This window comes from Rosa rugosa, chromosome 2 (genome assembly GCF_958449725.1).
Source record: "Rosa rugosa chromosome 2, drRosRugo1.1, whole genome shotgun sequence".
Taxonomy (NCBI): domain Eukaryota; kingdom Viridiplantae; phylum Streptophyta; class Magnoliopsida; order Rosales; family Rosaceae; genus Rosa; species Rosa rugosa.
The window spans coordinates 70,027,004-70,053,634 of record NC_084821.1 but is presented as its reverse complement, the minus strand read 5'-3'; the positions used below and the strand labels follow the sequence as shown (position 1 = coordinate 70,053,634).

Sequence of the window (26,631 nt, the reverse complement as noted above, 5' to 3'; positions counted from 1 at the left end):
CCATCTCACGAGACAATTCCGGATTATGGGTCCGTCCTAGAAGAGACGACGTTGGGGGACGCTCCAACGTCTGAACCCACTCCCGAGAATAGAGAAATCTCGGTAAATTATGCATGCTTAAGTGAGATCTGAAATCGGAATGAGATTATCATCGATGATATATTTGTATTCGCAGTAGCTACTAAAATTATAAATAGCGATGACATCGAACCTCGCTCCGTTGATGAATATCAACGAAGAGACGACTGGCCAAAAAAAGGAAATAAGCAATCCAGGTCGAATTAGATTCCTTGACAAAGAGAAAGGTGTTTGGGCCTGTAGTTCCCACACCTCCCCATGTTAAACCTGTAGGATTTAAATGGGTATTTGTAAGGAAGCGTAATGAGAAAAACGAGATTGTGATACACAAGGCTCGTCTAGTGGCGCAAGAATTTTCTCAACGCCCTGTGATTGATTACGAGGAGGCGTATTCTCCCGTAATGGACGTCATAACGTTCTGCTACCTTATCAGTTTGGTAGATTTCCGAAAAACTGAATATGCAGCTTATGAATGTGGTCACAGCTTATCTCTATGAGGATCACGATACAGAGATATACATAAAAGTTCCTAAAGGACTTAATATACCCGATGCAAATAGTTCTAGACCACGGAACACGCTCTCCATTAGTTTTGAGGCGTTCACTTTATTGAAACAATCTAGACGGAGGTGGTATAACCGTCTAAGTGAATATTTGATCGGGATGGGATATGTAAAACTATGCCCATGCGTGTTTATTAAGGAAACAAGTTCCGAGTTTGCAATTATGATGGTCTATGTCAATGACATAAATTTGACTGATACTCCTGAAGAAATCAAGGAAACCGCAAAACACCTGAAGTCCGAATTTGAGATGAAAGGCCTTGGGAAACAAATTATTGTCTCGACCTGAAGTCTGAGGACAGTGTAGATGAAATTTTGGTCCATCAACCAAATTACATCCAGAAGATGTTAAGATTCTTTAATGAGGATAAAAGCAAGCACACCCATGGTCATCTGAAGTCTAGAGAGAACCGTATCGTCCTGCAGATGATAATGAAGAGATATTGGTGCCAGAAGTCCCATATCTAAGTGCAATAGGCGCATTATTCTACTTGGCTCAATGCCCTAGATAGGACATCTCATTCGATGTGAACTTGTTAGCTAGATATAGCTTTGCGCCAACACGCCGCCACTAGAATGGCATAAAAGACATTTTTCGCTACCTTAGAGGTACAACGGATATGGGCTTATTCTATCCCTACGCATCAAGGAATGGATCAAACCCCCTTGATCCTCAGAATGATGCTCGCCTTGTTGGATATGCTGATATAGACTATCTATCAGACCCGCACAAGGCACATTCCCAAACTGGTTATGTCTTTACCATTGGGAATACTGAAATTTCTTGGAGGTCTACGAAATAGACACTTGTTGCTACCTCTTCGAATCATGCTGAGATACTAGCTCTTCAAGAAGCAGTATGTGAATGTACATGGCTAAGAGCCGTTACAAAGCATGTTTGAAGCACATGTGGACTGCATTCCACCACAGATGAACCAACCATTATCTACGAGGATAATGCTGCTTACATAGAGCATATAAAGATGAGTTTCATCAAAGGAGACAACACCAAACATATTGTACCGAAGTTCTCCTTCAATTAGCAACAACAGGAGCATCAGAAGATTGAAGTTAAGCATATTTGCAGACCTCTTTATCAAGTCACTACCAAAGTCTACATTCCAGAAGCATGTTTAAGGTATTGGTCTACGTAAACTATCTGAATTACCTAACATGTAATTTTCAGGGGGAGTCGAAATCAGGGGGAGTATCCCGAAGCATACACACTTGACCATCGTGTACTCTTTTTGTCCTTCGTCCAGGGTTATTTTGTCCCACTGGGTTTTGTTACCTGGCAAGGTTTTGACGAGGCACATCTTTGGCATGGTCACCCCACTTACTGCATCCTGAAGATGCTTTGATTTGACATATATGCATTTGCTCATCTTTTCCCTTCGACCACGGGTTTCTCCCACTGGGTTTACCGGGCAAGGTTTTGGTGTAGCAACTCTAATGCATCCCTCTCGTAGACATACTACCTACTTATGGTGCTGATAAGAAGACTTCACCTATCTCTAAAGCTGTGATACTGCTACTCCACACTCAAGCGCGTTGTGCTCTTTTTCTCCTTCGACCAAGGTTGTTTTTCTCCCACAGGGTTTTTATTACTTGGCAAGGTTTTTGACGAGACAACTTAGAAGCGCTCAGCCTAGGAAACACTATTGACATGAAATATCCAAGGGGGAGTGTTGTAAACAATTATGACTAATATCATGTAAATAGATGGAGAGTCATATATGCCTTTCACTACAGATTAGTGATTGATAGGATTGTGAATAGGAGTAATTGACGTTGCGATTAAACGTTGCCTATTTGTATACATCATGTACTCCTATATAAACCCCCCCCATGGTGAGATGAATAACACACACATTCTATTCTCTGTGTCCAAACTCTCTCTCTCTCTCTCAAAACTTTTCTGTTTTACAACAATATATATATTATCATCGGCTCTTGGCCAATATTCACATAAGATTGTACGCTCCTACCGAGCTTCTACCACACTACATGTGAAATCATTTAGAGAATTATATCCTTCACGGGTTGACAACTTGCCACCCATAGAACTGCTACTTCTCTCCAATAAGAATGCAGGTTTTCGTGGTGAAGGAAGAGCCGCATCGTTACCTAGCATGAAAAGAACTTCAGACATGGTTGGCCGGTCAGCTGGATACTCTTGCACGCATAAGAAGGCAATTTGAATACATTTCAGAACTTCATTGACGGGGTATGATTCACCGATGGACGAATCAACTATTTGCAAGACTTTACCTTCACTCCACAAGTTCCAAACCTAAAAACAATTTACGTTGAGTAATTAATTAGCAACAATCATTAGGGGGATAAACCTGTTTGCTATCAGAAAAGTACGCTTACATGGCCAACTAAATTTGAGTCGGGATGTTCCTCATGGTAAAAGCCATTATTCTTTCTTCCGGTAATGATTTCTATTAGTAAAACGCCATAGCTATATACATCCGACTTCACTGAAAACCTTCCTCGCATTGCATACTCTGGTGACATATAACCACTGCACAAACATAAACAAATAGTTGATTATCAAGCTTCTTTCACCAATCAACAGGAAATTAGCATTTGGATTGTGCAGTATACTGGCATGCATGCATTATCAAGTTTATATCATCTCACTTGGAGAAATTCACTTACTATGTTCCAACCACACACTTTGTATTTGCTTCATTTTGATCTCCCTTAAAAATTTTAGCCATACCAAAATCTGCAATTTTGGGGTTCATAGAAGCATCTAGTAGAACATTGCTGGCCTTTAGATCTCGGTGAATAATTCTTAATCTTGAATCTTGATGAAGATATATAATTCCTCTAGTAATTCCGTGGATAATCTCAAAGCGTCTTGTCCAATCTAAAAGTGCTCTGTTGGTTTCGTCTGCAAAGATTAGGAAATTCAGATTAAATTCTTGGTTGCTTTGTTTTAAGTGAGAATTTAAGAAATAAAAAGCAAAAAAGAAGACATACTAAAAATAAAAAAGTCGAGGCCTTTGTTTGGTAAGTACTCATAAGATGCTAATCTTCTCTTCATCTTGAACGCAACAACCTAATATCCTCACAAGGTTGCGATGTTGGAGTTTCGCAATCAACAAAATCTCATTTTTAAACTCTTCAATTCCTTGACCCGAGGTCTTCGATAATCTTTTCACTGCTATTTCCTTTCCATTAAAAAGTACACCCTGCAATAATAATTCATGTTTGACTGCTTATAGTATACTTCAGTAAATTATGAATGTATTACACATTCAGTTCGCTTACACAAAAATATCATATATCCTCATCAAAATGTACTTGCATAAACAATACATAATATAGATAGATGTATATCAACACAAAATTCTTATTCATGATTTGAGAAGTTATCTGAGGGAAACTGTAGTACCTTATAGACGGGGCCAAAACCGCCTGTTCCAAGCTTGTTTGCAAGAGAGAAGTTGTCTGTGGCTGCTGCTATGGTTGTTAGGTCAAAGAATGGCAAATCTGAGCTTATGCTACTTTCATCAGGTTCCATTCCACCAGTAGATTCCTTGAAGAAGCTAAATGAATATTCATCTCGTCTTCTTTTACCTATCAAATATTTCATATAGAGCTGGGTGAATTATAATTGTGCTATATATAGAACAAACAGTAAATAACTGAATAATGAATCACTTTTCATGAAATCAAAAAGGGATAGGACCATGAAAAATATGCATCTAAAAAATGAGTGACATGATTACCTTTTCTCTTCATCCTCAGTAACCAATAAACAAGGAAAACTAGTAGAAATAGCGCTAAAACAGATACTAGTGAAATTGCCAGCTTTTCCTTCTTGCTAAGAGAATCATTTTACTTCTTTGCATATTGAGCTACAAAGAAAATAAAAATAAAAATAAAGAACACAATGAACTTAATAAGAAAGATTAGGGAAATAATAAAACGAGGAACGTACCAAAGACGATTGCATCAACTCGTACATATAAATTTTGACCAGTACTAGGCTGCACCCTTGTGTCCATCAATTCCCCATACCAGTCACACATCCAGTTTTGTCGCTGCTACTGTATGCAATGCAAGAGCAATTTGTCAAGCATTCTTGCTCGCACGCTTTCATACTCACATGAGTCACATCCATATTAACAAGTGCCCTAGACAAGTCTGGTATTTTCTTACTTTCCAGAGGCACAAATTTTTCCCCATTTCGACATGTAGATACTCCTTTTTTCTTTACACACCCATCCGTCCCATCTCTCGAGTACCAATCCGTTGGCGACTTGGGTTCAAACCCCGGAAGGCAGGTGCAATCTATAGTATCAGTAGGGTAGGGATTGCAGTTACCATTTGGACCACATTGTCCATAAAAATCGCAACGCTCTATTGGAACAGACCGAATTTCTATCCATTTTTGTGCTCGATCATTCCACGTGAACCGTCCTAATGTTCCTGATTCATCTAACACCGTCCTTGAGAAATTTGACTGATTGTTCTTAGCTGATGACATAATGGATACCTCATCTGCATTGTTCACTAAAGTTGTTGCAGTACCCCATGTCTGGTCAACCCAAGGTGCAACTTCAGACCGCCACCACGGAGCTCCATCCTTGTACAAAATCATCTGTGGAAATCCACTAGGTTCAAGCCGAAATGAACAGCTCCCGATTCCTGGGTCATCTTTCGACTTCCAAGATGTTAAGAACCTGTTCAGCCCAGACCGCCTGTCCAAACCAATTTTCATAAGTGGAAGCATTGTATCAGTGGGATAATCAAATCCTTGCCATAGAACCTTTTGACTATCCTCATTCTCGAGCAAGACAAGATTTCCTGTATCCAGAAGCTTGGCAATTGAATTGTTTGGAGAAGAGAGAGTGACATTAGCAGACCAAAGAGGGAAACTTCGGTTATTTCCATAGATGACTAGGCCTCCATCTTCATTTATGGATAGCACTCCAGAGGTATCAGGGACATGGTTGTCTCTGTTTGCAACCCACACAACTGTTTGGTTAGAAATTTGGTTATACCATACTCCAACGTAGTAGAAAAGAATACTTCAATTCAGGGTTAATTCGATAAATCTATTCATCCCACAATGAGGGTATATATACAAGTACAAAGGAGTAGTCTAACTCTAATAGGAAACAATCTTTCCATAATTACAGGATATCCTAATTAAATAAAATCCTAATTACATACAGATTTACAGCGATTCTACACTCCCCCTCAAGTTGGTGCATAGATGTCTATCATGCCCAACTTGTGAACTGAGCTGTCAAATACCTTCCTGGACACTCCTTTAGTAAGAACATCAGCTAATTGCTCATCTGAGTTTACAAATGAAAAGCGAATAACCTTTCTGTCAAGATTTTCTTTAATAAAATGACGGTCAACCTCCACATGCTTTGTTCTATCATGCTGAACTGGATTATGTGCAATTTCAATGGCAGCTGTATTATCACAATGCAAATCCATAGGCTTTTTAAGCTTGTAACCCAAGTCTTTCAAGACATTACGAATCCACAACATTTCACAGACTCCGTGTGCCATACCTCGGAACTCAGCTTCTGCACTTGATCTGGCAACAACTTTCTGCTTTTTGCTACGCCAAGTGACAAGGTTTCCTCCAACAAAAGTGAAGTACCCAGATGTAGAACGTCTGTCAGTTTTATCACCAGCCCAATCTGCATCTGTGTACCCAACAACTTCCAATTCATCTTTTTTCTGAAACAGTAACCCTTTACCTGGCGCCATCTTCAAGTACTTCAAAATACGAAAGACTGCATCCATATGCTCTTCACTAGGACAATGCATAAATTGACTAACAACACTCACAGCATAAGCAATATCAGGTCTAGTATGTGAAAGATAAATCAACCTTCCTACAAGACGTTGATACCTCCCTTTGTCAGTTGGAACTTGATCAGGATAAATAGCAAGTCTGTGATTCATCTCAATGGGTGTCTCCATTGGTTTGCAGTCCAGCATCCCTGTTTCAGCAAGTAAATCAAGGACATACTTCCTTTGTGAAAGCAAAATCCCCTTCTTAGACCTTGCAACTTCAATACCCAGAAAATACTTCAGTTGTCCCAGATCCTTCATTTCAAACTCCTTTGACAGATACTTTTGCAATTCATTCATCTATTTCGGATCATCCCCTGTAACAATCATGTCATCAACATACACAATAAGAGCTGTAATCTTACCATTCTTGCGTTTGATAAACAAGGTATGGTCAGAATTGCTCTGTCTGTACCCAAAGGCTTTCATGGACTTTGAAAATCTTCCAAACCAAGCTCTTGGAGACTGCTTCAGGCCATACAAAGACTTCTTCAATTTACACACCTTGCCAATGTCACTTGGGTAATTCTTAACACCTGGGGGCACATCCATGTACACTTCTTCCTCCAAATTCCCATTATGAAACGCATTCTTCACATCAAACTGGTGCAAGGGCCAATCTTTGTTTGCTGCAAGTGAGATTAGAATCCGGACAGTATTAATCTTTGCCACAGGTGCAAAAGTCTCCTCATAATCAATCCCATAGCGTTGTGTATATCCTTTGGCAACCAACCTCGCCTTGTATCTATTAATAGTTCCATCTGCATTAAGCTTCACAGTAAATACCCAACGACACCCTACAGTCTTCTTTCCAACCGGCATAGGTACTAGCTCCCATGTTGCATTCTTTTGAAGAGCTTCCAATTCTTCATTCATCGCCTTTGTCCATTTTGGATCCGTCAATGCATCCTGCACGTTACTAGGAATAGATACAGTAGATAATTGATCAACAACAAGTGCATGTGACCCAGAAATCCTATGGTTAGACATAAAATTAGCTATAGGGTATTTAGCTTTGGCTTTGATATCTGGTTCATATTGTTTCTTAGGAATTCCCTTGGTAACCCTTTGTGATTTCCTAGGTTCGACACTTTCTAACCCAGAAGATTCATTAAAGTTTAGGGGTACCTGAGGAGGATCATTCTGACCGGGATCTTCAGTTGGTGATGCAGAAGGGGGAATATCTTGTGTGTGAGCTTCAGATACGTCTTGATTTTGATTCAAACTATCCAGAAAAGTCGTCTCTTCTGTCTCGGAATTCACAACACTCTGTTCGGCAGTTACATTTTCTGTTTCGGAATTCACAACACTCTGTTCGGCAGTCGCATTTTCTGTTTCGGAATTCGCAACACTTCGTTCGGCAGTCGCATTGTCTATTTCGGAATTCACAATGCTCTGTTCGGCAATTGCATTTTCTGTTTCCAAATTTCTACCCTCAAATGTATCCTCCAAATTTTCCAAGTCTTCAAAGACATCAAAATCAATAATAGAACGAGGATTCCCTTCACAACCTCTCTCCCCCTGAAGGGAAGACTGAGAAGCTCCCCCTGAGTAATAAGGCTCGGATTCACGAAAAGCAATAACAAGAGAGACATGTATAGTGCCAGTAAGGGGATCATAACATCGATAACCCTTCTGGAAGTCAGCATAACCAACAAAGATACACTTACGGGCACGAGGATCAAGCTTGCTGCGTTGAGGCTTGGGAATATGAACATAGGTTGTGCACCAAACACCCGGGGCTCCAAATTAGGCATAGAAGGGATGGTCAAAAGTGTATGAAGCTTCTGATGAGGATTCTGAAACTCAATCACCCGTGAAGGAGTATGGTTGATAAGATATGCTGCTGATTTTACTGCTTCTCCCCAATAGGACCGAGGTACATTCATGCCAAATAAGGAAGCACGAACAACTTCCATCAACTGCCTGTTCTTCCGTTCTGCTAAACCATTCTGTTGAGAAGTATAAGAATTGGAGGTTTGATGACGAATTCCATGTGACCGGCAAAACTCAATCATAGGGCCATTCACAAACTCTCCACCATTGTCAGAGTGAAACACTCTGATGGATTGTTGATACTGAGTTGCCACCATTTTGTGAAATTCGGTAAACATTCCAAATACATCACTCTTATTCTTCAGTAATGACACCCATGTCATGCGAGTGCAATCATCAATAAACGTTACAAAATACCGAGCTCCAGAAAGAGAAGGAATTTTCGCAGGACCCCAGACATCGGAGTGAATCTTCATAAAAGGAACAGGACTTTTATTAAGACTTGGTGAATATGAAATACGGTGACTCTTGGCCAGTTCACAGATGTCACAGTGGAAATCCAAATCACTAACAACTGAAAACAATTGAGGTTGCAGCTTCTTAAGATAACGAAAGGATAGATGACCTAAACGACGATGCCATAACCATACAGCTTCCTTCGCATTCTCTACCCCGTTGATCTGATTAGCTTGTCCCAAAAGATGTTTCTGTTTCTTTCCAGTCTCTGTCAGATCCAGATAGTATAATTTCCCCCTTCTAACACCATAACCAAGAATCCGTCGAGTCAGAATGTCCTGAAACACACAGAAAGACGGATAGAAGGTCACAATACATGCAAGAGCTAAAATAACTTGACCAACAGACAGGAGATTATAAGCTAGTGATGGAACAACTAAGACAGATTCAAGGGTTAAGGTATCAGATAAAGCAATAGAACCTTCTCCGGTGACCAGAGTTGGAGTACCATCAGTAGTAGAGACAATGTCTTGAGGGGAACGTCTAAGGTTTTTCACAAGACTTGGGTCATTGGTCATATGGTCAGATGCACCTGTATCAATTATCCATGTACTATTAAAAGTAACCTTACCCTTCACACCTGACTGCGCTACATTAGCGGAGGCATTGTCTAGGTAAACTTCCTCTTTAGTAGCAACAGCGGCCTTGCCCAGATTCTTTCGCGGTTTCTTGGTGAAGTCCCACCAATCAGGGTAACCAATCACTTCATAGCACCGCTCCTTGCTATGACCTAATTCCCCACAGATAATGCACCTTTTGTTTGCATATGGATTTGGTTTACCTAGAGGACGGTGTGGAGAAGGTCCTGAGAAGCCTGGAGGACCCTGTTTGCGTTGAGCCATAACAGAAAATTCGGTAGTCACCGAATGCCCCATAGCCTGTTTCTCTGATTGCATCATTGAGGAATTCATGATTTTTGCAGGATTGGATTTTCAAGGGTTTCAAGATGGATATGAATGTTTTTGAAAAAAAAGTTTTTTTTTTTTTTTTTTTAAAAAAAGGTAGGGTGATGGTGGTTTGAAATTCAAGATGGTTTGATTTCAACGGTGGTGGTACGCAGCGGTTTGTGGTGTTCTTCGGAATTCAGGATTCAGGATTCAAAGGATGCAGCGCAAGTTCAAAGGATTGAACCTGCTCTGATACCAAGTAGAAAAGAATACTTCAATTCAGGGTTAATTCGATAAATCTATTCATCCCACAATGAGGGTATATATACAAGTACAAAGGAGTAGTCTAACTCTAATAGGAAACAATCTTTCCATAATTACAGGATATCCTAATTAAATAAAATCCTAATTACATACAGATTTACAGCGATTCTACAAACGTAACGGTTGCTAGAATTGCCTGCACTGAAAAATCCAAGTGCAAAGATTTCCCTGCCGGAGACCAACACATCACCGTCTTTGATGGCTTGGTTTAGAGTAAAGGTATCAAGGCAAATGCAAGAGGGAAGAAGAACAAACGAGATGAGCAATATTTTGTCAAACCACATGGTAGTAAAATTCTTGGTCTACTCAATGAGGAATGAGATTGCCCAATAAAAGAACAAAAATAGATAGAAGATCTTCTTATTTGGAACACTGTTCTGTTCTTGAGTGGTTGGCTCTCCTTATTTGACTTTCTGATCTTGTGCAGCTGAGAGTCAATTAGAACTTAAATACACAATTTCATCTCCTTCCTACTTCCTCTTCATCCCCACTCGATGAAGCTAGCTTCCTCCTCTTTTTGTCTCATAGGCGACTTGTCCTCTCTTATTTGACTTTCTGTTCTTGCCGTAATAGCATCAACGTACTTCAAGATAAGCTTTTACACATTTAAAGAATGATTAAGAGTCTTGTTAGGGGGGCTTTACAATATACCTCATTGAGTCATTGTCAAAGTGTTCTAGACTTTCCTGCCCTGCCAGACCCATTATATTTTTATTTAGTGAACTAGTAATTCCATAGCCATCTATCTATCGTCATAAACTGGATCGTAGATTTACTCGTAAGTCATGCAATAATGGAAACTAATTTTAAAGTGTACAGTACAGAGTTCTAGTTATGCAACAGGCAACCAGGGCCGGCTCTGAAGGTGTGCAATGAGTGCAACAGCACAGGGCCCTAATGTGATAGGGCCCCAATTTTTTTTTTCATGTTTTATATTTACACATATAAATATTAAAAATTAGGCCCCAAGCAGACCAACCTATATATTCTTTTCTTCTTTCTGCGTTCAATTTTTTTTATTCTTTGCTACATTCTGGTGATTGAGCCGTTCACATGTGATTGAGACCCAATTTTTGTTTTTTATATTTAAATTTAATATTTAAGCTAAATAATATGGAAGAGGCCCATCCGGCCAAAAGAACATCTCTCCTTGTTTTTAGCAATGTGTCTCTCTCTCCTCTCATCAATTCCATCCGTCCGAAACCTCTCCACTTTTTTTTGTTTCTTTTGTGTTCTGTCTCTCTCTCCCAAACTCCCCTCCTCAATTCCATCTGATTCTCATCGACCTGGCGACCTCAGTACCTCAATACTCAGCCGCTTAGGTATGATTTTTTGATTTGTGATTTACAAATAAATTAATGTTTGCTTTAGTATTCCTAATGGTTTAATTTGGTTTTCAAATTGTAAAGGTTGTGGCTGTTTAGCAATTTTCTGGGATTCTAAGAATTGAGAAAATTGGAGAAGGAGTGGTCAGCGGACTGCGGACGAGACTCTCATCTCAGTCATCCGAGTCTTTGATCTTCAAGAAATCAGGTTCTCTAATTTACATTCATTTGCTTCTTGTCTCAAGAAAGATTAAATGGACTTGCTTCTTGTCTCAAGAAAGATTAAATGGACTTGCTTTGATTTCGATTGAGAATGAATATCTTGGAAAAATCAATTACGATAAACTAATTGATGATTTTGCAGCTAAGAAGGCAAGGAGATGGATTTTCAAATGAATATCAATCAACACTACTGGAAGAATGTATTATTTTGAGGGTTTTAGATCAAACATCTTTTTGTAATATTTTTTGTTGCAAACTTTATAATTGTATTGACTATTTAGCCTCTGTTGTAGGCTCATCTAATGAGCTATCATTGATCATTGTTGGCTATTTGATTTTATATTGTGAGTTTGTTCGACTATAAATATAAAACTAAAGCTTGGAGGGCCACATTTTAAGTTTCGCACAGGGCCTCCGAAAAGTTTGAGACGGCTCTGCAGGCAACCAACGATGTATATATTTTGATTTGTGTATATTGCAGCTTAATTTGGAGTAACGGTGTCAAGGGAGATGCAAGACGGGAGAAGAACAAGGAAACTGATGAACCACCTTGTAGAACTCATGGTAAATTTCTCAATGAGCTAATGAGGTTGCTTATTGATGGATTGGAGGGGTTCTAGAAACGGTGACCAGACACCAGTCTCAAAGAGTGAGTTTATGTTGTTCTAGTCTAATTTTTTAAAGGCAACGGTCAACAGGGGACTCGTGATAAAAGTGACAGTGACAAAGACAGAAGCCAGCAAGCTTAGCTAGGTACTCATTTTAATGCGTCGTATGGCCTCAAGATTATCGTCTGGAAAGTGTTTCGTCCATTTGAGACTTTTTCAAGTATTCAAGTTGGGTTTTTTTTTTTTTTTTTTTGGCAGTGGAAGGATAATTTTTATTAGAGAAACACAAACACACTTAACAAAGCCCACTGTGTGGGGATAACGCAAACAAACAGAAGATAAACAAAACAAGTGGGAACAACCCATCATTATCCATCCAAGTAGCAAACCCTCCAAGGGAGGAAAGGACAGCAGCGTAAACATAACCAGCCACCTGTCGACTAGTTAAGTGACCCAGAGACGTCACAGTATTGTTTGCCATCTGAAAATTGGAATACACCCAGTTCATCCCGACATCGGAGCACCACCACAGGCTCAGCCCAATTGCAGACCCAACGGAGAAGGAAATAGCTGGTGCTAACACCGCCACAAACCGATCCATTGCGTGATACAGAGACACCACGAGGAATGCAACCAGTGAACACACCAAATCCCATGCAGAATCCAACAACCAAATCTCAAAACCAGACAAAACGCCATCGAACACCATCAGCAGATCACCAGGCAAGAAAATGCCAGGCGGAACGGTAACCAAAGAAAACATAAAAAAGAAATAGGAATCGAGAAAGGCAGCAGCAGAATCGCTGACGTGCCGTTGTAAGACATATGATACAACACCGAAGTCGGAGCACCGAACCGGTGAACATTCGTTGAAAAAACTGATTGGTGAGGGAGACGTGCACCTGTTGTGTGAAGAAACTGAGAGTTGAAAATTGGGAGAAAGGTAGGGATAGGTAATCTGAGATCTATAGAAGAGGAAGATTTGGGTGATAGGATAAAGGAAGAAAACCAAAGGGAAAAGCAAACCTGCCACCGCCGGGGCAGAGAGATCGACCACGAAACGGGTCGGGATGAAAACCACGGAGGGGTTTAGCTGAAGAGGAAGAGAGAAGCAAGAGCCTCTCTCTCCTAGGACTTTGTATTCAAGTTGGGTTTGATGATCGATGTTGTGTAGGTGTAACTAATTAACTATAACATAACTTGTTTCCTAAGGCCATCATATCATATGTGACAAAGCATAGTTATTGCCTTTCTCTAGAAAGTCCACTAGATGATCACCATATATCCAGTAGATTTGACAAAGAAAATTTGTTGATACTTGTTTAAGGAAAATCGTAAACTAACAGAGAGAGGGAGAGAGTTTAGATGGAGAGAATGAAGAGTGAATTGGTGTGTTTATTCTTCTCACAATGGAGGGTTTATATAGGGATAAAAAGCATGGAGTAATACTATTACATTCCATTACTCTTACCACTATTACATTTAATATCATCCATTTACTTAAGTGCTTTCATACATAACATTAACATGATTGATACCAAACTTCTCCACTCTTAAGTGCTATCATACATAGCCATAATAATGCTATTTACATGATATAGACATAATAGTTTTACCACAATTTCATGTATACTACAACACTCCCCCTTGGATATTTCATGTCGATAGTATTTGTCTAAGCCGTGCGCTTCGAAATTGCCTCGTTAAAAACCTTGCCAAGTAATAAAACCCTGTGGGAAAAAACAACCTTGGTCGAAGGAGAAAAAGAGTGCAACGCGCATTAAGTGTGGAGTATGTTTCTAGATACTCCCCCTGATTTATTCTCCCCCTGAAGATCATGGGAGTTCGGATAACCTTCTTAATCCGATGCTCTTCACATGCTTCTCGAAAGGGGTTTTTGGTAGCGACTTAGTAAATAAGTCCGCTACATTATCCTCTGATCGGATTTGATTTACTTCAATGTTTAGAAGTGTTTGCTGTTGCTGATTGTAGAAGAATTTCGGTGATATATGTTTAGTATTGTCACCCTTGATGAAACCTAATTTCATTTGCTCAATACAAGCTGCATTATCTTCGTAAATGCATGTAGGTTTATCTGTGGTAAACTTCAAACCACAAGTTCCTCGAATGTGTCTATTTATAGACCTTAGCCATATGCATTCACGCACAGCTTCATGTAGAGCAATAATCTCTGCATGATTTGAGGAAGTAGCAACAAGGGTCTGTTTTGTAGATCTCCAAGATATCGCCGTGCTTCCCATGGTAAAGACATAACCTGTTTGGGAGCGACCTTTATGGGGGTCAGAGAGATACCCCGCATAAGCAAATCCCATCAAAACATTATTTTTATTTTGATGGAGGGGAGGAGGAGAACGTCGGTCACCATTGATGGTGTCGCCGGCGTCTACATTACGGAAGGTGGCTTTTTGCCTCATGGGGTCTGATCTCATGCTTCCGTCTTTTCTTTTCTCTTTGTAGGGATAAAACAAGCCCATATCAATCGTACCCTTTAAGTATCGAAAGATTGTCTTTATGCCAATCCAATGGCGGCGTGTTGGCGCAGAACTATGTCGAGCTAACAAGTTCACTGCGAATGAGATATCCGGTCTTGTGCATTGAGCTAAATACAATAATGCGCCTATCGCACTTAGATAGGGTACTTCAGCCTCTAATAATTCTTCGTCCTCATCCCTTGGACGAAACGGATCTTTTGTGGGCTCAAGACTTCGGCCGATCATGGGAGTACTTACAGGCTTTACTTTATCTTCATTAAAGCGCCTTAGTAATTTTTGAGTATATGCTGACTGATGGATCATAATCCCATCACTACGGTGCTCGAGCTCTATTCCGAGGCAAAACCGTGTTTTCCCAAGATCTTTCATCTCAAACTCGGATTCCAAATATTTAGCAGTTTCTTTTAACTCATCTAGAGTTCCAATTAGGTTCATGTCATCGACATAAACTGCTACAATTGCAAATCCGGAACTTGTTCTTTTAATGAACACGCAAGGGCATATTTCATTGTTAACATATCCCTTTCCAATCAAGTAGTCACTTAGACGGTTATACCACATCCGTCCGGATTGTTTCAATCCATATAGTGAGCGTCTTAATTTTATTGAAAACGCGCTCCGTGGTTTAGAGCCACTTGATTTTGGTAATTGAAGTCCATCAGGAACCTTCATATATATCTCTGAATCTAGATCCCCATAGAGATATGCTGTAACCACATCCATAAGCTGCATGTCAAGTTTTTCGGAAACTACCAAACTGACAAGGTAGCGGAACGTTATAATGTCCATTACGGGAGAGTATGTCTCCTCGTAGTCGATTCCAGGGCGTTGTGAGAAACCTTGTGCCACAAGGCGGGCTTTATATCTCATCACCTCATTTTTCTCATTACGCTTTCTAACAAAGACCCATTTATGGCCAACAGGCTTTATATTTGGTGGTGTCAGCATTATAGACCCAAATACCTGTCTCTTTGTTAGTGAATCCAATTCAGTCTGGATCGCATTTTTCCATTTAGGCCAATCCGCTCTTCGTTGACATTCTTCAACAGAGCGAGGCTCGATATCACCATATTCTATGATTCCTTTTGCAACATGATATGCAAACGCATCATCAATTGCCATAGAATTTCTATCCATCATCTCATGTACACTATTGTAATTTATGGAGATTTCTCTATTCTCTGGAGTTGGTTCTGACATTGGAGCGTCCCCCAATGATGTCTCTTGGACATAACCATAATCCGGAATATTCTCGTGAGATGGATTATTCATATCTATGATTAATGGATTATTTTGTGCCAAACTCGCTTTCTTTCTTAGGCGAGAATCCATCGAACCTATAGGTCTCCCGCGCTTCCTGGCAGGAGCCATGGGCCTAGCCAATGTGTCACCCATAGAGGGAACGTTGGCGCCATTCTCATGTATTTTTGAGATGGCATTATGTCTTTTAGGGACATCAATCCTTGCAGGTATATTTGCAGCAGGTATGTGTGATCTCGTCACTTTAGCGATATCAGAAAACGCATCAGGCATCGATTCTGCTACGTTCTGAAGATCGAGAATTCTCTGCACTTCTTTTTCAGATTGTGCGGTTCGGGGATCAAGATGGGACAAAGTGGGGACAAACCACGACAATTCCTGTCCTTTTTGATGAACATTAGTGTTCATGTCTCCCCCTAAAGGCGGGAAGACTGTCTCATCAAAGTGACAATCCGCAAATCTAGCGGTAAATAGATCACCTGTCAAGGGTTCTATGTAGCGGATTATGGTTGGAGAGTCATAGCCAACATAAAGGCCTAATCGTCTTTGAGGACCCATTTTAGTGCGCTGTGGTGGCGCAATTGGCACATAGACTGCACACCCAAATATGCGTAAATGTGAGATATTAGGCTCATACCCAGTTACCATCTGGGACGCAGAAAAAGGTTGGGTGGCAGTGGGCCTTAGACGAATAAGCACAGCTGCGTGTAATATTGCATAGCCCCAAGCAGAAATAGGGAGATTGGTGCGCATAACCAATGCCCTAGCAATCATTTGAAGTCTTTTAATGGCAGCTTCTGCGAGACCATTTTGGGTATGTACATGAGGGACAGGATGTTCAACCTCGATCCCAATGGACATGCAATAATCATCAAAAGTTTTTGATGTAAATTCCCCAGCATTGTCAAGACGAATTGACTTAATAGGATGATCAGGGTGGTGAGCCCTTAACTTAATGATTTGTGCTAGGAGTTTAGCAAATGCAGCATTTCTTGTGGATAAGAGCATGACATGTGACCAACGTGTCGATGCATCAACCAACACCATAAAATATCTAAATGGTCCGCAAGTTGGATGTATAGGTCCACAGATATCACCTTGTATTCTTTGCAAGAATGGTATATTTTCTTTAATGTCTTTTGCATAGGATGGTCTCGATCCTATTTTTGCTAAAGAGCAAGCTTTGCAAAACGAATGATATGCTTCAGAAGTAATTCTTTGAACCTTTCTTTGGTTCGTACTTCCTTTTGTTTTAAAGAATGGATGTCCGTGTGAAGTTTTTAATATACGGAGCATCATATCTCGACCTGGGTGTCCCAAACGGTCGTGCCAAAGTTTGTATGTGTCGGAATCCCATAAATTTTCATTCATGACATGGTTGGATTCAATGACTCTAATAGTGGTTGCGTACAATCCACTAGAGCGACACATGAGTTTCTCTAATACTCGTGTATTTCCGTAGTTATTAGAGGTGATGTAAAGGAACTCTTGTCCATTCTCACAATGTGTTTTCACATGAAAATCATTGGCTCTTATATCTTTAAAACTTAATAGGGTTCTTCCAGCCCTTGGAGCATATAAAGCTTCGGCGACATTAATATTTGTGCCATTCGGCAATAGAAATTGAGCTGGTCCACGACCATGAATCAATTGAGATGGTCCTGCCATCGTGGTCACTGAAGATTGACTAGGCGTCATCCATAAGAATAATTGCCTATGTCGTAATATAGTATGTGTGGTGCCACTATCAAGAAGGCATTCCAATTCTCCCGAAGACATACTGAAGAAATAAAGTTCGGAATATTAACACATGTCAATGACATTGGTAATGCGATACTTTATTAATAGGGAAAATAGTCAATGATTACATCAAAGTTTCCAAAGTTTATTCCAATATAAAATCAAACTTTATACAAATTGTAATTGCTCAATCCGTTTGGTAATTCCAATAAAATATGACCAGGTAAGTAGAGAGATGTTGGTGGAGCGAGGCTCGCTTAAGTACCCCGATCTCAATTACTTGCCTAGACATCATACTTCATTGGGTACGCCACATGAGAAAGAGTCAATTTATTTGACTAAGGCACATTTGCCGTTTTATTGGAAAATAGAAAAGACTATTTTAATCAAAGTCTGCGGCATCCTCGTGCTCTTCATTTTCAGCTTTGAAGTCTTTTATGGTGAGAATAACATCTTCACCATTTTCTTCTTCAGCAAGGTGAGCTTCTTGCTCCCTCATTTCCCTGTACTCCTTGTAGCGTGCAGCTAGTTGAGTACTTGCTTGGCATTGCTTAAACCAATGCTCGATTGATCCACACCTATGACACATGTCATTGTGGTTGACTTTCTTTATTTGAGGTGCACGTTGTGGATATTCCCTAGGCGGGTTGTTGCTGCTACTACCACGGCGTATTATGCGACCTCCACGGCCCACAGTGTTACGGCCCATGGTGTTGTTATATTCTCTTTTCCCACGTGTGGAATTGCCACCACGTGTGCCCGCTCCAAAGTTGCGGTTTCCTTCCTTATTGGGGCGGTTGTATGGACCCATTCGTCCGTCATGTCCCCTGTTATTAGGGTATACATGCCCCTTATTAGTAGGGTACCGCTCCTTGCGCCCTTTCTTGGGTGCATTATAATTTGCCTCATGAACGCTTTTGGTTCCTACGGGCCTTGAATTATAATTCTTCACAAGGATATTGTCGTGCTTCTCCAACACCGACAAAATATTGATAAGCTCATTGAACTTCGTAAGTCGTCCAGCATTAAATTCAGTGCGATATTGCTTTGATAGTATAATTGCTGCGACGGGGAAGGTGGAGAGAGTCTTCTCAATTAGCTCTTCTTCTGTGAGAGGTTTTCCACAGAACTTCAGCATGGCTTTTAGCCGAAGAGCTTCTGAATTGTATTCAGCAACAGACTTGAAGTCGGAGAAGCGTATATTGTTCCATTGAACCTTCAAGTCAGGGAGGAGGGAATCTTGGATATTATCAAAGCGCTCTTCTAGCGCCACCCATAGGTCCCTTGCATCTTTGATGGACATATACTCTAATCTGAGTGCTTTGTCCATATGGCGTCGCATCAAGATAATTGCTTGTGCATGCTTTATGGGTGTTCGTTGGAACACAAGGCCCGCGTTTGGTTCCTGGATTATGGGCAATATCCCTTTTGATGTGAGATGGTTCTCAACGTCAGTTTTCCAACTATGGTAATCCGAACCAGTTGAGTCAAGGATTTGAAATTCGAGTCTAGGTTCATTCGACATCCTTGAAATATAAGAAGAAAAAGATGCATTAGTTTCGGAGTTTAAAACTTCCACGAAAAACTAAAACAATAAGATTTCCGAGCTATGCTACCAAGAAATCAATTTCCAAGAATATTTGGATTAGACCGAAACAATGATGTTTAATAGGGTCATAAGTCGATGCTTGCGGACGCTCTTAGTCCGAATATTATGAACACTCTTAGTTCATTGACTACGAACGCTCTTAGTTCGTTTAGCGTGAATTTCTATAATTCCGCTTTTTAATTGTAAGTTCCCAAAAAGAAAAAGGAGGAGAAAAATAAATAAAAACTCAAAAGCGGGAACTTTTAGTAAAGAATACCTTGAAATAGTGTTGTCGGAAATGACCGAAAAAGTTGCCCAAAAGCTTCCGGAAAGTCGCCGGAAAATGGCTTGGAAAGTCGCCGGAAAAGTGTCCCGAAAGTCGCCAGAAAGTTGTCGGAAAAATGTCCCGAAAGTCGCCGGAAAAGTCGTCGGAAAGTCACCGGAAAAGTGTCCCGAAAGTCGCCGGAAAAGTCGTCGGAAAGTTGTCGGAAAAGTGTCGACAGATGCTAGGCAGCAACTCGGCAGCTGCTAGGCAGCAGCTCGGCAGGTGCTAGGCAGCAGCTCGGCAGGTGCTTCGGCAGCTGTTCGGCAGCTGCGCAGCAGGGGCTCGGCAGGGGCTCGGCAGATGCACTCGGCAGGTCTCGGCAGCTTTCGACAGGACTCGGCAGGGCTCGCTCGGCAGCTTCTGCGCAGCTGCTCGGCAGGTCTCGGCAGGGCTTCTCGGCAGCTTCTGCGCAGCTGCTCGGCAGGTCTCGGCAGCAGTCTGGCAGAACTCGACAGCGGTCCGGCAGCGGTTCAAAACTTCCGGCAGCCGGTTCGGGCGGTTTCCGGCCGGTTCTGGCGGTTCTGAAACCGGTTCTGGGCTTCTTGAATCAAGGGCTTTGATATGTACTAGGTTTTGGAGGTTTTTTGTAGGTTTGGAAAAATGGCTTTGATCGGATTATGAACTTCCTCTATTTTGACAATTTCGATTCTAATTCTAGAGCAATTTCGTGCTGATAACGTGTTTAAGGAAAATCGTAAACTAACAGAGAGAGGGAGAGAGTTTAGATGGAGAGAATGAAGAGTGAATTGGTGTGTTTATTCTTCTCACAATGGAGGGTTTATATAGGGATAAAAAGCATGGAGTAATACTATTACATTCCATTACTCTTACCACTATTACATTTAATATCATCCATTTACTTAAGTGCTTTCATACATAACATTAACATGATTGATACCAAACTTCTCCACTCTTAAGTGCTATCATACATAGCCATAATAATGCTATTTACATGATATAGACATAATAGTTTTACCACAATTTCATGTATACTACAACAATACTTACAATATCTGCTCTGCTTTAAAACAGGACAAGAACAAAAACAGGGCAAGATGCCTTGAAGAGTCTTCAGAGTATATTGACCTGGCATTTGATATCGATAAACAATTTGGGTTGACCCTCTATACATTAACAAAATGATAAAGTAAATGAGCTCTTTTCTAACAGTTAAATTCAAACAAAAAGTTGCAATGGGGAAAAAACTCACAAAATTGTTCTGGGATGATGTAAATTTGTCTGTATTTATGTACTTACAGCATTAATTCCAGGTTTCTGAAGTCAATTGGAAGAGAGCTTCCTTTAATTTGAGTACCAAGATCCAATGACGAAATTACAGAAACCCAACAATGACACCTAAGCTAAGTTTGGGAGATCAAAATCAACCGGAACAATAGGTTTTTGATCCAGCTTATAAGTCCAAATGCAGTAAGAAACTTCTTCCATAGCCAAATAAGACCCGCATTACAACTAGGCATACAATTGGATCCTAGGCCTTTAGCGAGCTTCGACCATTGTACATGTGACATCATTTACAGATAGCTCTCCATCGGAATATATTCTCTTCACTAAAAATGCAGGTCGTCTGGCTGAAGGAAGAGCAGCATCATTACCTAACATGAAAACAACAGTTGGCATGGTTGGTCGGTCCGTTGCAAATTCTTGCACGCACAAGAGCGCAATTTGGATGCATCTGAGAACCCCATTGATAGGATACGCTTCGTCTAGACAGGAATCAACTATTTCCAAGGCTTTACCTTCTTTCCACAACTCCCAAACCTAGATATGATTTCCACAGCATAAAGTTAGCAATATTAGGGAATGAAGTGTAGTAAAACTTGTTACTTGTAAGCTTACATGGCCAACCAAATTTGAATCTGGATACTTCTCATGGTAATAACCAGCATTCCTTTTGCCTGCAATGATTTCGAGTAGTAAAACGCCAAAACTATACACATCAGACTTTACTGAAAACAATCCTTCCATTGCATATTCCGGTGACATATAACCACTGCAACCAAACAAAAAGAAAACTATATATCAAGGCAAGATTTGCATTTACTAGTTTGTACTGCTTCAGTTTGTGGTCGGGACATAGAAAAATTGAGTACCACAAGGGAGTACTTGAAACTATTATGGTATATATCTCCTATTTTTGATGAAATTACTTACTATGTTCCGACAACACGACTTGTACTTGCTTCACTTTGATCTCCACTAAATATTCTAGCCATTCCAAAATCTGCAATTTTGGGATTCATGGAACCATCAAGTAGAATATTGCTCGCCTTTAGATCTCTATGGATGATTCTTAATCTTGAATCTTGATGAAGGTATAAGATCCCTCTAGCAATTCCACAAATGATCCCAAAGCGTTTTGTCCAATCTAAAAGTGCTCTTTTTGTTTCATCTGGGAAGTTTAAAAACTTAAGAATAAGTATTTTTTCTTTTAATGAATTCCTGAATCCTGAGTGGTAAATTAAGATATAAGACTCATAAAGGAATTAAGACATACCAAAAATGAAAAAGTCCAAACTTCTGTTTGGCACGTATTCATAGATGAGCATCTTTTCTTCATCTTGAACACAATAACCTAGAATCCTTACAAGGTTCCTGTGTTGGAGTTTTGCAATCAGCACAACTTCATTCTTAAACTCTTTGACACCTTGGCCAGAATGCTTCGACAGCCTTTTAACTGCTATTTCCGTTCCATTACATAGGATGCCCTGCAATTGTAATCCGAATAACAAAGTAAAAAAAAGTCGTAAAATTGATGCATACACATCTAAAAGTTTGGTTTATGATCAAAATATATATGTGTGTGTGTGTGTGTACCTTATATACTGAGCCAAAGCCACCATTTCCAAGCTTGTTTGCAACTGAAAAGTTGTCTGTAGTAGCTGCTATGGTTCTCAGGTCAAAGAATGGCACGTCTGAGTTCATCGTATTTTCATCATTAAGATCTCCAGTGGAGTCTTCCATGCTAGCTCGGAATATATATTTCTCTTGTGTTTGCTTAGCTGCCATTCAGTACAGAACAAGTGAGTAATCTTATAGCTTTTCTTCCATTAGCAATCAGAAGATTGAAAGCAAGAACTTATTTTTTGCTCCTAAAGAAAAAAAAGAACAAATCATATATGATACATTTTTCGGTTGTCAATCATATAGATGGCGGTGATGTGAGTGGTAACAAATAAGGTGAAAAACTGATGCTCGATGGAATAGGTGACTGCAAACTTGCTTACCATTTCTCTTCCTCCTTATGAACCAATACAAAAGGGAAACTAGTAAAAGTAAAGCGAGAACAGCTGATGAGGCTAATGAAATTGCTAGCTTTCCCTTCTTGCTTAGAGCATTTGACTTCTTTGCATATTCAGCTACAAAGAAAAAATGAAAAGATAAATTAGAAAAAGATAGTCCAAGAAACTTAAATGTTAGGGATACTTGGAGCTGGCTAAGCACATTCACCCTTCAACTACAGATGCTAATACATAATTGGTTTTTATGATTAGGAAAATGTTTAAAAAGTTCTAACACTATATGAATCATAAGAAAGGAAAGCTCTACTCATATTAGGAAAATGTACCTACCTAAGACCGCTGCATCAACACGGACATATAAATCTTGCCCGACATCTGGATTAGTTGATGTGTCCATCAAGTCCCCATACCATGTCACACATCCAACCTCCCTGCTGCTCTCATTGGCACTTGAGTATGCAGTGCAAGAACAATTTTTCAAGCACTTTTGCTCACACTCTTTCAAACTTAAACTCATGTCTACACTTGCCAGAGACGAATCCGGTAGTTTTACATTTTTCACCTTCACGAACCCTTCCCCACTCCGGCACATGGATATTCCTGTTTCCTTTACACAGCCACCTGACCCATCTCTCATATACCAATCTTCCGGAGACTTGGGTTCATACCCGGGCAAGCAGCTGCAACCGATTGTAATCAGTGTGGTGTCAACAGTGTATGGGTCACAGTTACCATTTGGACCACATTGTCCATAGAAATCACAACGCTCTATTGGGGCAGACCAATAGTCAGTCCATTGATGTAGCCTATCGTCCCACATGAACCGTCCAAGAATTCCCGATTCATCTAGGAATGTCCTGTAGAATGTTGACTGATTGGTGGTAGGGATAGTCACCACGGAGACCTCATCTTCATTGTTCACCAAAGTTGTTACAACACCCCATCTCTGGCCAGTCCAAGATCCAATTTCGGACCGCCACCTTGGAGCTCCATCCTTGTCAAGAATCATCTGTAACCCACCTGGATCAACCCAATATGAACAGTTCCCTTTTCCCGGGTCAGTTTGGGACTTCCAAGATGTGAGGGACCGGTTCAACCCAGACCGTCGGTCCACCCCAAGTTTCATAAATGGAAGCAATGTATCTGTGGGATAATCAAAGCCTTGCCACACCACCCTTTGACTATCCCCATTCTCAAGCAACACAAGATTTCCTGTATCCAGAAGCTTGGCAATGGAACTGTTTGGCGAAGAGAGACTGACATTAGCTGACCAAAGAGGGATATTTCGTTCATTTCCGTAGATGACAAGGCCTCCATTTCCTTGAATTGCTAGGAATCCGGAGGTATCATTGACTGGATTGTCCCTGTTTGCAACCCAAACGATGGTTTTGTTAGGAACTTGGTTATACCATACTCCAACATAACGCTTACCAGAATTTCCTGGGCTGAAGAACCCAAGTGCAAAAATTTTCCGGCTAGAGACTAATACATCGCCATCTTTGATTGCTTGGTTTAGGGTAATGGTTTCAGTTGAAATGCAAGATGGAAGAACAATGAAGATACACAGTAAGGTTAATCTGATGAACCATTTTTTTGACTTCATGCTTTACTCAACCTCAGTTAAGGGAAAGAGAAACAGAGACAACTCGGACAATAAGACAGTCTGATGAATTCTCAAAGACAGTTTTGAATGCCAAAGTCAGACATTTTCAAGGTTGCGGTCACATGTCAGCCATAAAGCTCAGTTTGTGACTTTTCACGCCTTTCAGGTCCAAGCACTGATGGCTAACATGTACATATATTTGACAAAGCTTTCATTTCCGCATGCTTTGTTGACAAAGTTTATCAACTCCGGTCTCCCTTTCCAATCCCTTTGTTGACGAAGTGCATCAACTCCGGTCTCCCTTTCCCATCCCAGAAGTTTCCACTCAATATCTTTAAAAGTGGCTAGCAACGGTCAACACGTATCCACTAGATTACACAAATAACATTGGAAATACGTACCTCATTTTTGTTAGTTGTATAAAGATCAGTTAGCATGGTCAGCTGGTTAGCTCATTAATTAGTGTATTGGTTAGCTAGTTAATTAGTCTACTAATTAGGCTTAGTTTGTTAATTAGGTTCAATGTCAGTTTCTCGCTTGCATGAGTTGTCCTGATGAGAGCAATAGATAAGGTACACGTGTCTCTCATCTATGGCTTCTCTGCGACTATATAAACCTGTACTACAGCTACATTCTTAGTTAGTTGGAATAGAAATCATCTTCTTCGTCTCAATCTCTCTCAATTTCTCTCTAGCTTTCATGGTACCAGAGCTCAGGCTTCGATCATGGAGCACTGAAATCTCACACAAATCTTCTGCAAAATCTTCGTATTCTTGTTCATACTGGCTCCGATTGAAGCTCAGATAAGTTCTTCATCATCAAATCTTGACGAAATTTCTAGTCTTTGTTCTGAAGAAATCATTGTGCTTTTTACTGCAAATCGATACTTACTACTTGCATCGAAGCTATAATTTTGTGTTATATGCTCATTACATACACAATTAGTCTCAGAAAATTGTTCAAACCTTCTAGATCTGCAATCTCAAAACCCTAGTTTTTTTTTTTGAGTTCGCGTTTGCTTGGTGCTGATATACCTTTGCTTAGTTACTTGACCTCATACAGTGAATTTGTGACTTCTCTTGTTTCATTTTCACAAGATTATCTACTGAAACCCTAGCTGTAGCCTTCAGTACCTCATAGACAATCATGACTGTTTCTACAAACCAAATCACCACTCACACTACAGTATACCTTCCTAATATCCTTCTTGATGACACAAATTACCCGGCATGGTTGTTCCGAATGGAATCCTTCCTTAGAGGTCAGAATCTCTTTGGATTTGTTGATGGCTCAACTCCTTGTCCACCACAACTTGTGCTTGCCTCTGATGGCACAACCAATACAATATCTGCTGATTATATTACATGGAAGACCCAAGATCAAAGCATAGTGAATATGATAGGCCAAACCCTCAGTGCTGTAGCTATGACATGTGCTGTTGGAAGCAAGTCAGCTCAAGATCTATGGACTAGACTCAAGCTAAAGTTTGCTGATGCTAACAAGCAAAACATCCTGCAGTTAAAGTCAAATCTTCAAAATGTAAAGAAAGGGAATGATGATATTGAGACCTATCTTGATAAGATTAAAGCTGCAAAGGATGCTCTTGAAACAGTAGGAGTAATCACTGATGATGAAGATGTTGTTGTTACAGTTCTTAATGGACTACCTTCAGAGTTTGCTGCAATAAAGACTGTCATAAGAGCTCAATTTACATGTGTCTCTCTCAGCCAACTCAAAACACTGCTTAAAGCTGCTGAAATGGATATTGGAAATGAGGCTCAAGGTCTTCAAGGTCTTCTCACTGCTATGCTTGCAAAGATCAATCCACAAGTTCAGTCCACACCTTCCATGACCAATTGTACTGCATCCACATCCTCTTCTGTGACTCCACAAGTTCAGTCATCTCAACCTCAGCCCATGCAGTTTACAACACAAGCCTCCACTTCTAATGCTCCACTGGTACCACCTGGCTTCACACCTCATGACCTTAACTCTTCTGGTATAATGCATCAAAGCCTGCCCACTTTCCCAATGTCTAGCCAAGCTTCATATGTTCCTATCCCTACCCTACCTTATGGTTTTACCACTGTGCCTACTCTTCCACTGTACAACACCAACATTGGACACATTGGACACCATGGCATCACTGGCTTCTATGCAGGAAGAGGAAATGGTAGATTCAACAACAATGCAGGAAGAGGCAAT

At 40.4% G+C, this 26,631-nt stretch overlaps 2 protein-coding genes, 1 long non-coding RNA gene and 1 pseudogene across 3 annotated transcripts; 1 reads left to right on the top strand and 3 right to left on the bottom strand.

The window, feature by feature from the left end:
- Positions 1-2,578: 2,578 nt before the first annotated feature.
- Positions 2,579-4,757, bottom strand: LOC133729787 (G-type lectin S-receptor-like serine/threonine-protein kinase At1g11410; annotated as a pseudogene).
- Positions 4,666-10,266, bottom strand: LOC133731422 (G-type lectin S-receptor-like serine/threonine-protein kinase At1g11410). The gene is made up of 2 exons (XM_062158797.1): positions 10,076-10,266; positions 4,666-5,692 (listed from the first exon to the last, which is right to left on the bottom strand). Exons 1-2 carry the CDS (start codon positions 10,264-10,266, stop codon positions 4,666-4,668), a joined length of 1,218 nt encoding a protein of 405 aa, XP_062014781.1.
- Positions 10,267-11,123: 857 nt separating this feature from the next.
- Positions 11,124-11,960, top strand: LOC133729789 (uncharacterized). The gene is made up of 3 exons (XR_009856504.1): positions 11,124-11,304; positions 11,392-11,515; positions 11,672-11,960. It is a non-coding gene; the product is annotated as an uncharacterized LOC133729789 (long non-coding RNA).
- An 8,873-nt stretch (positions 11,961-20,833) lies between these two features.
- On the bottom strand, positions 20,834-24,829 carry LOC133729780 (G-type lectin S-receptor-like serine/threonine-protein kinase At1g11410). Its single transcript, XM_062157356.1, has 7 exons — positions 23,154-24,829; positions 22,809-22,940; positions 22,399-22,583; positions 22,079-22,289; positions 21,736-21,973; positions 21,421-21,574; positions 20,834-21,342 (listed from the first exon to the last, which is right to left on the bottom strand). The coding sequence occupies exons 1-7, from the start codon at positions 24,424-24,426 to the stop codon at positions 21,061-21,063; spliced, it is 2,475 nt and encodes an 824-aa protein (XP_062013340.1). The 5' UTR covers positions 24,427-24,829; the 3' UTR covers positions 20,834-21,060.
- Between the last annotated feature and the right edge of the window lie 1,802 nt (positions 24,830-26,631).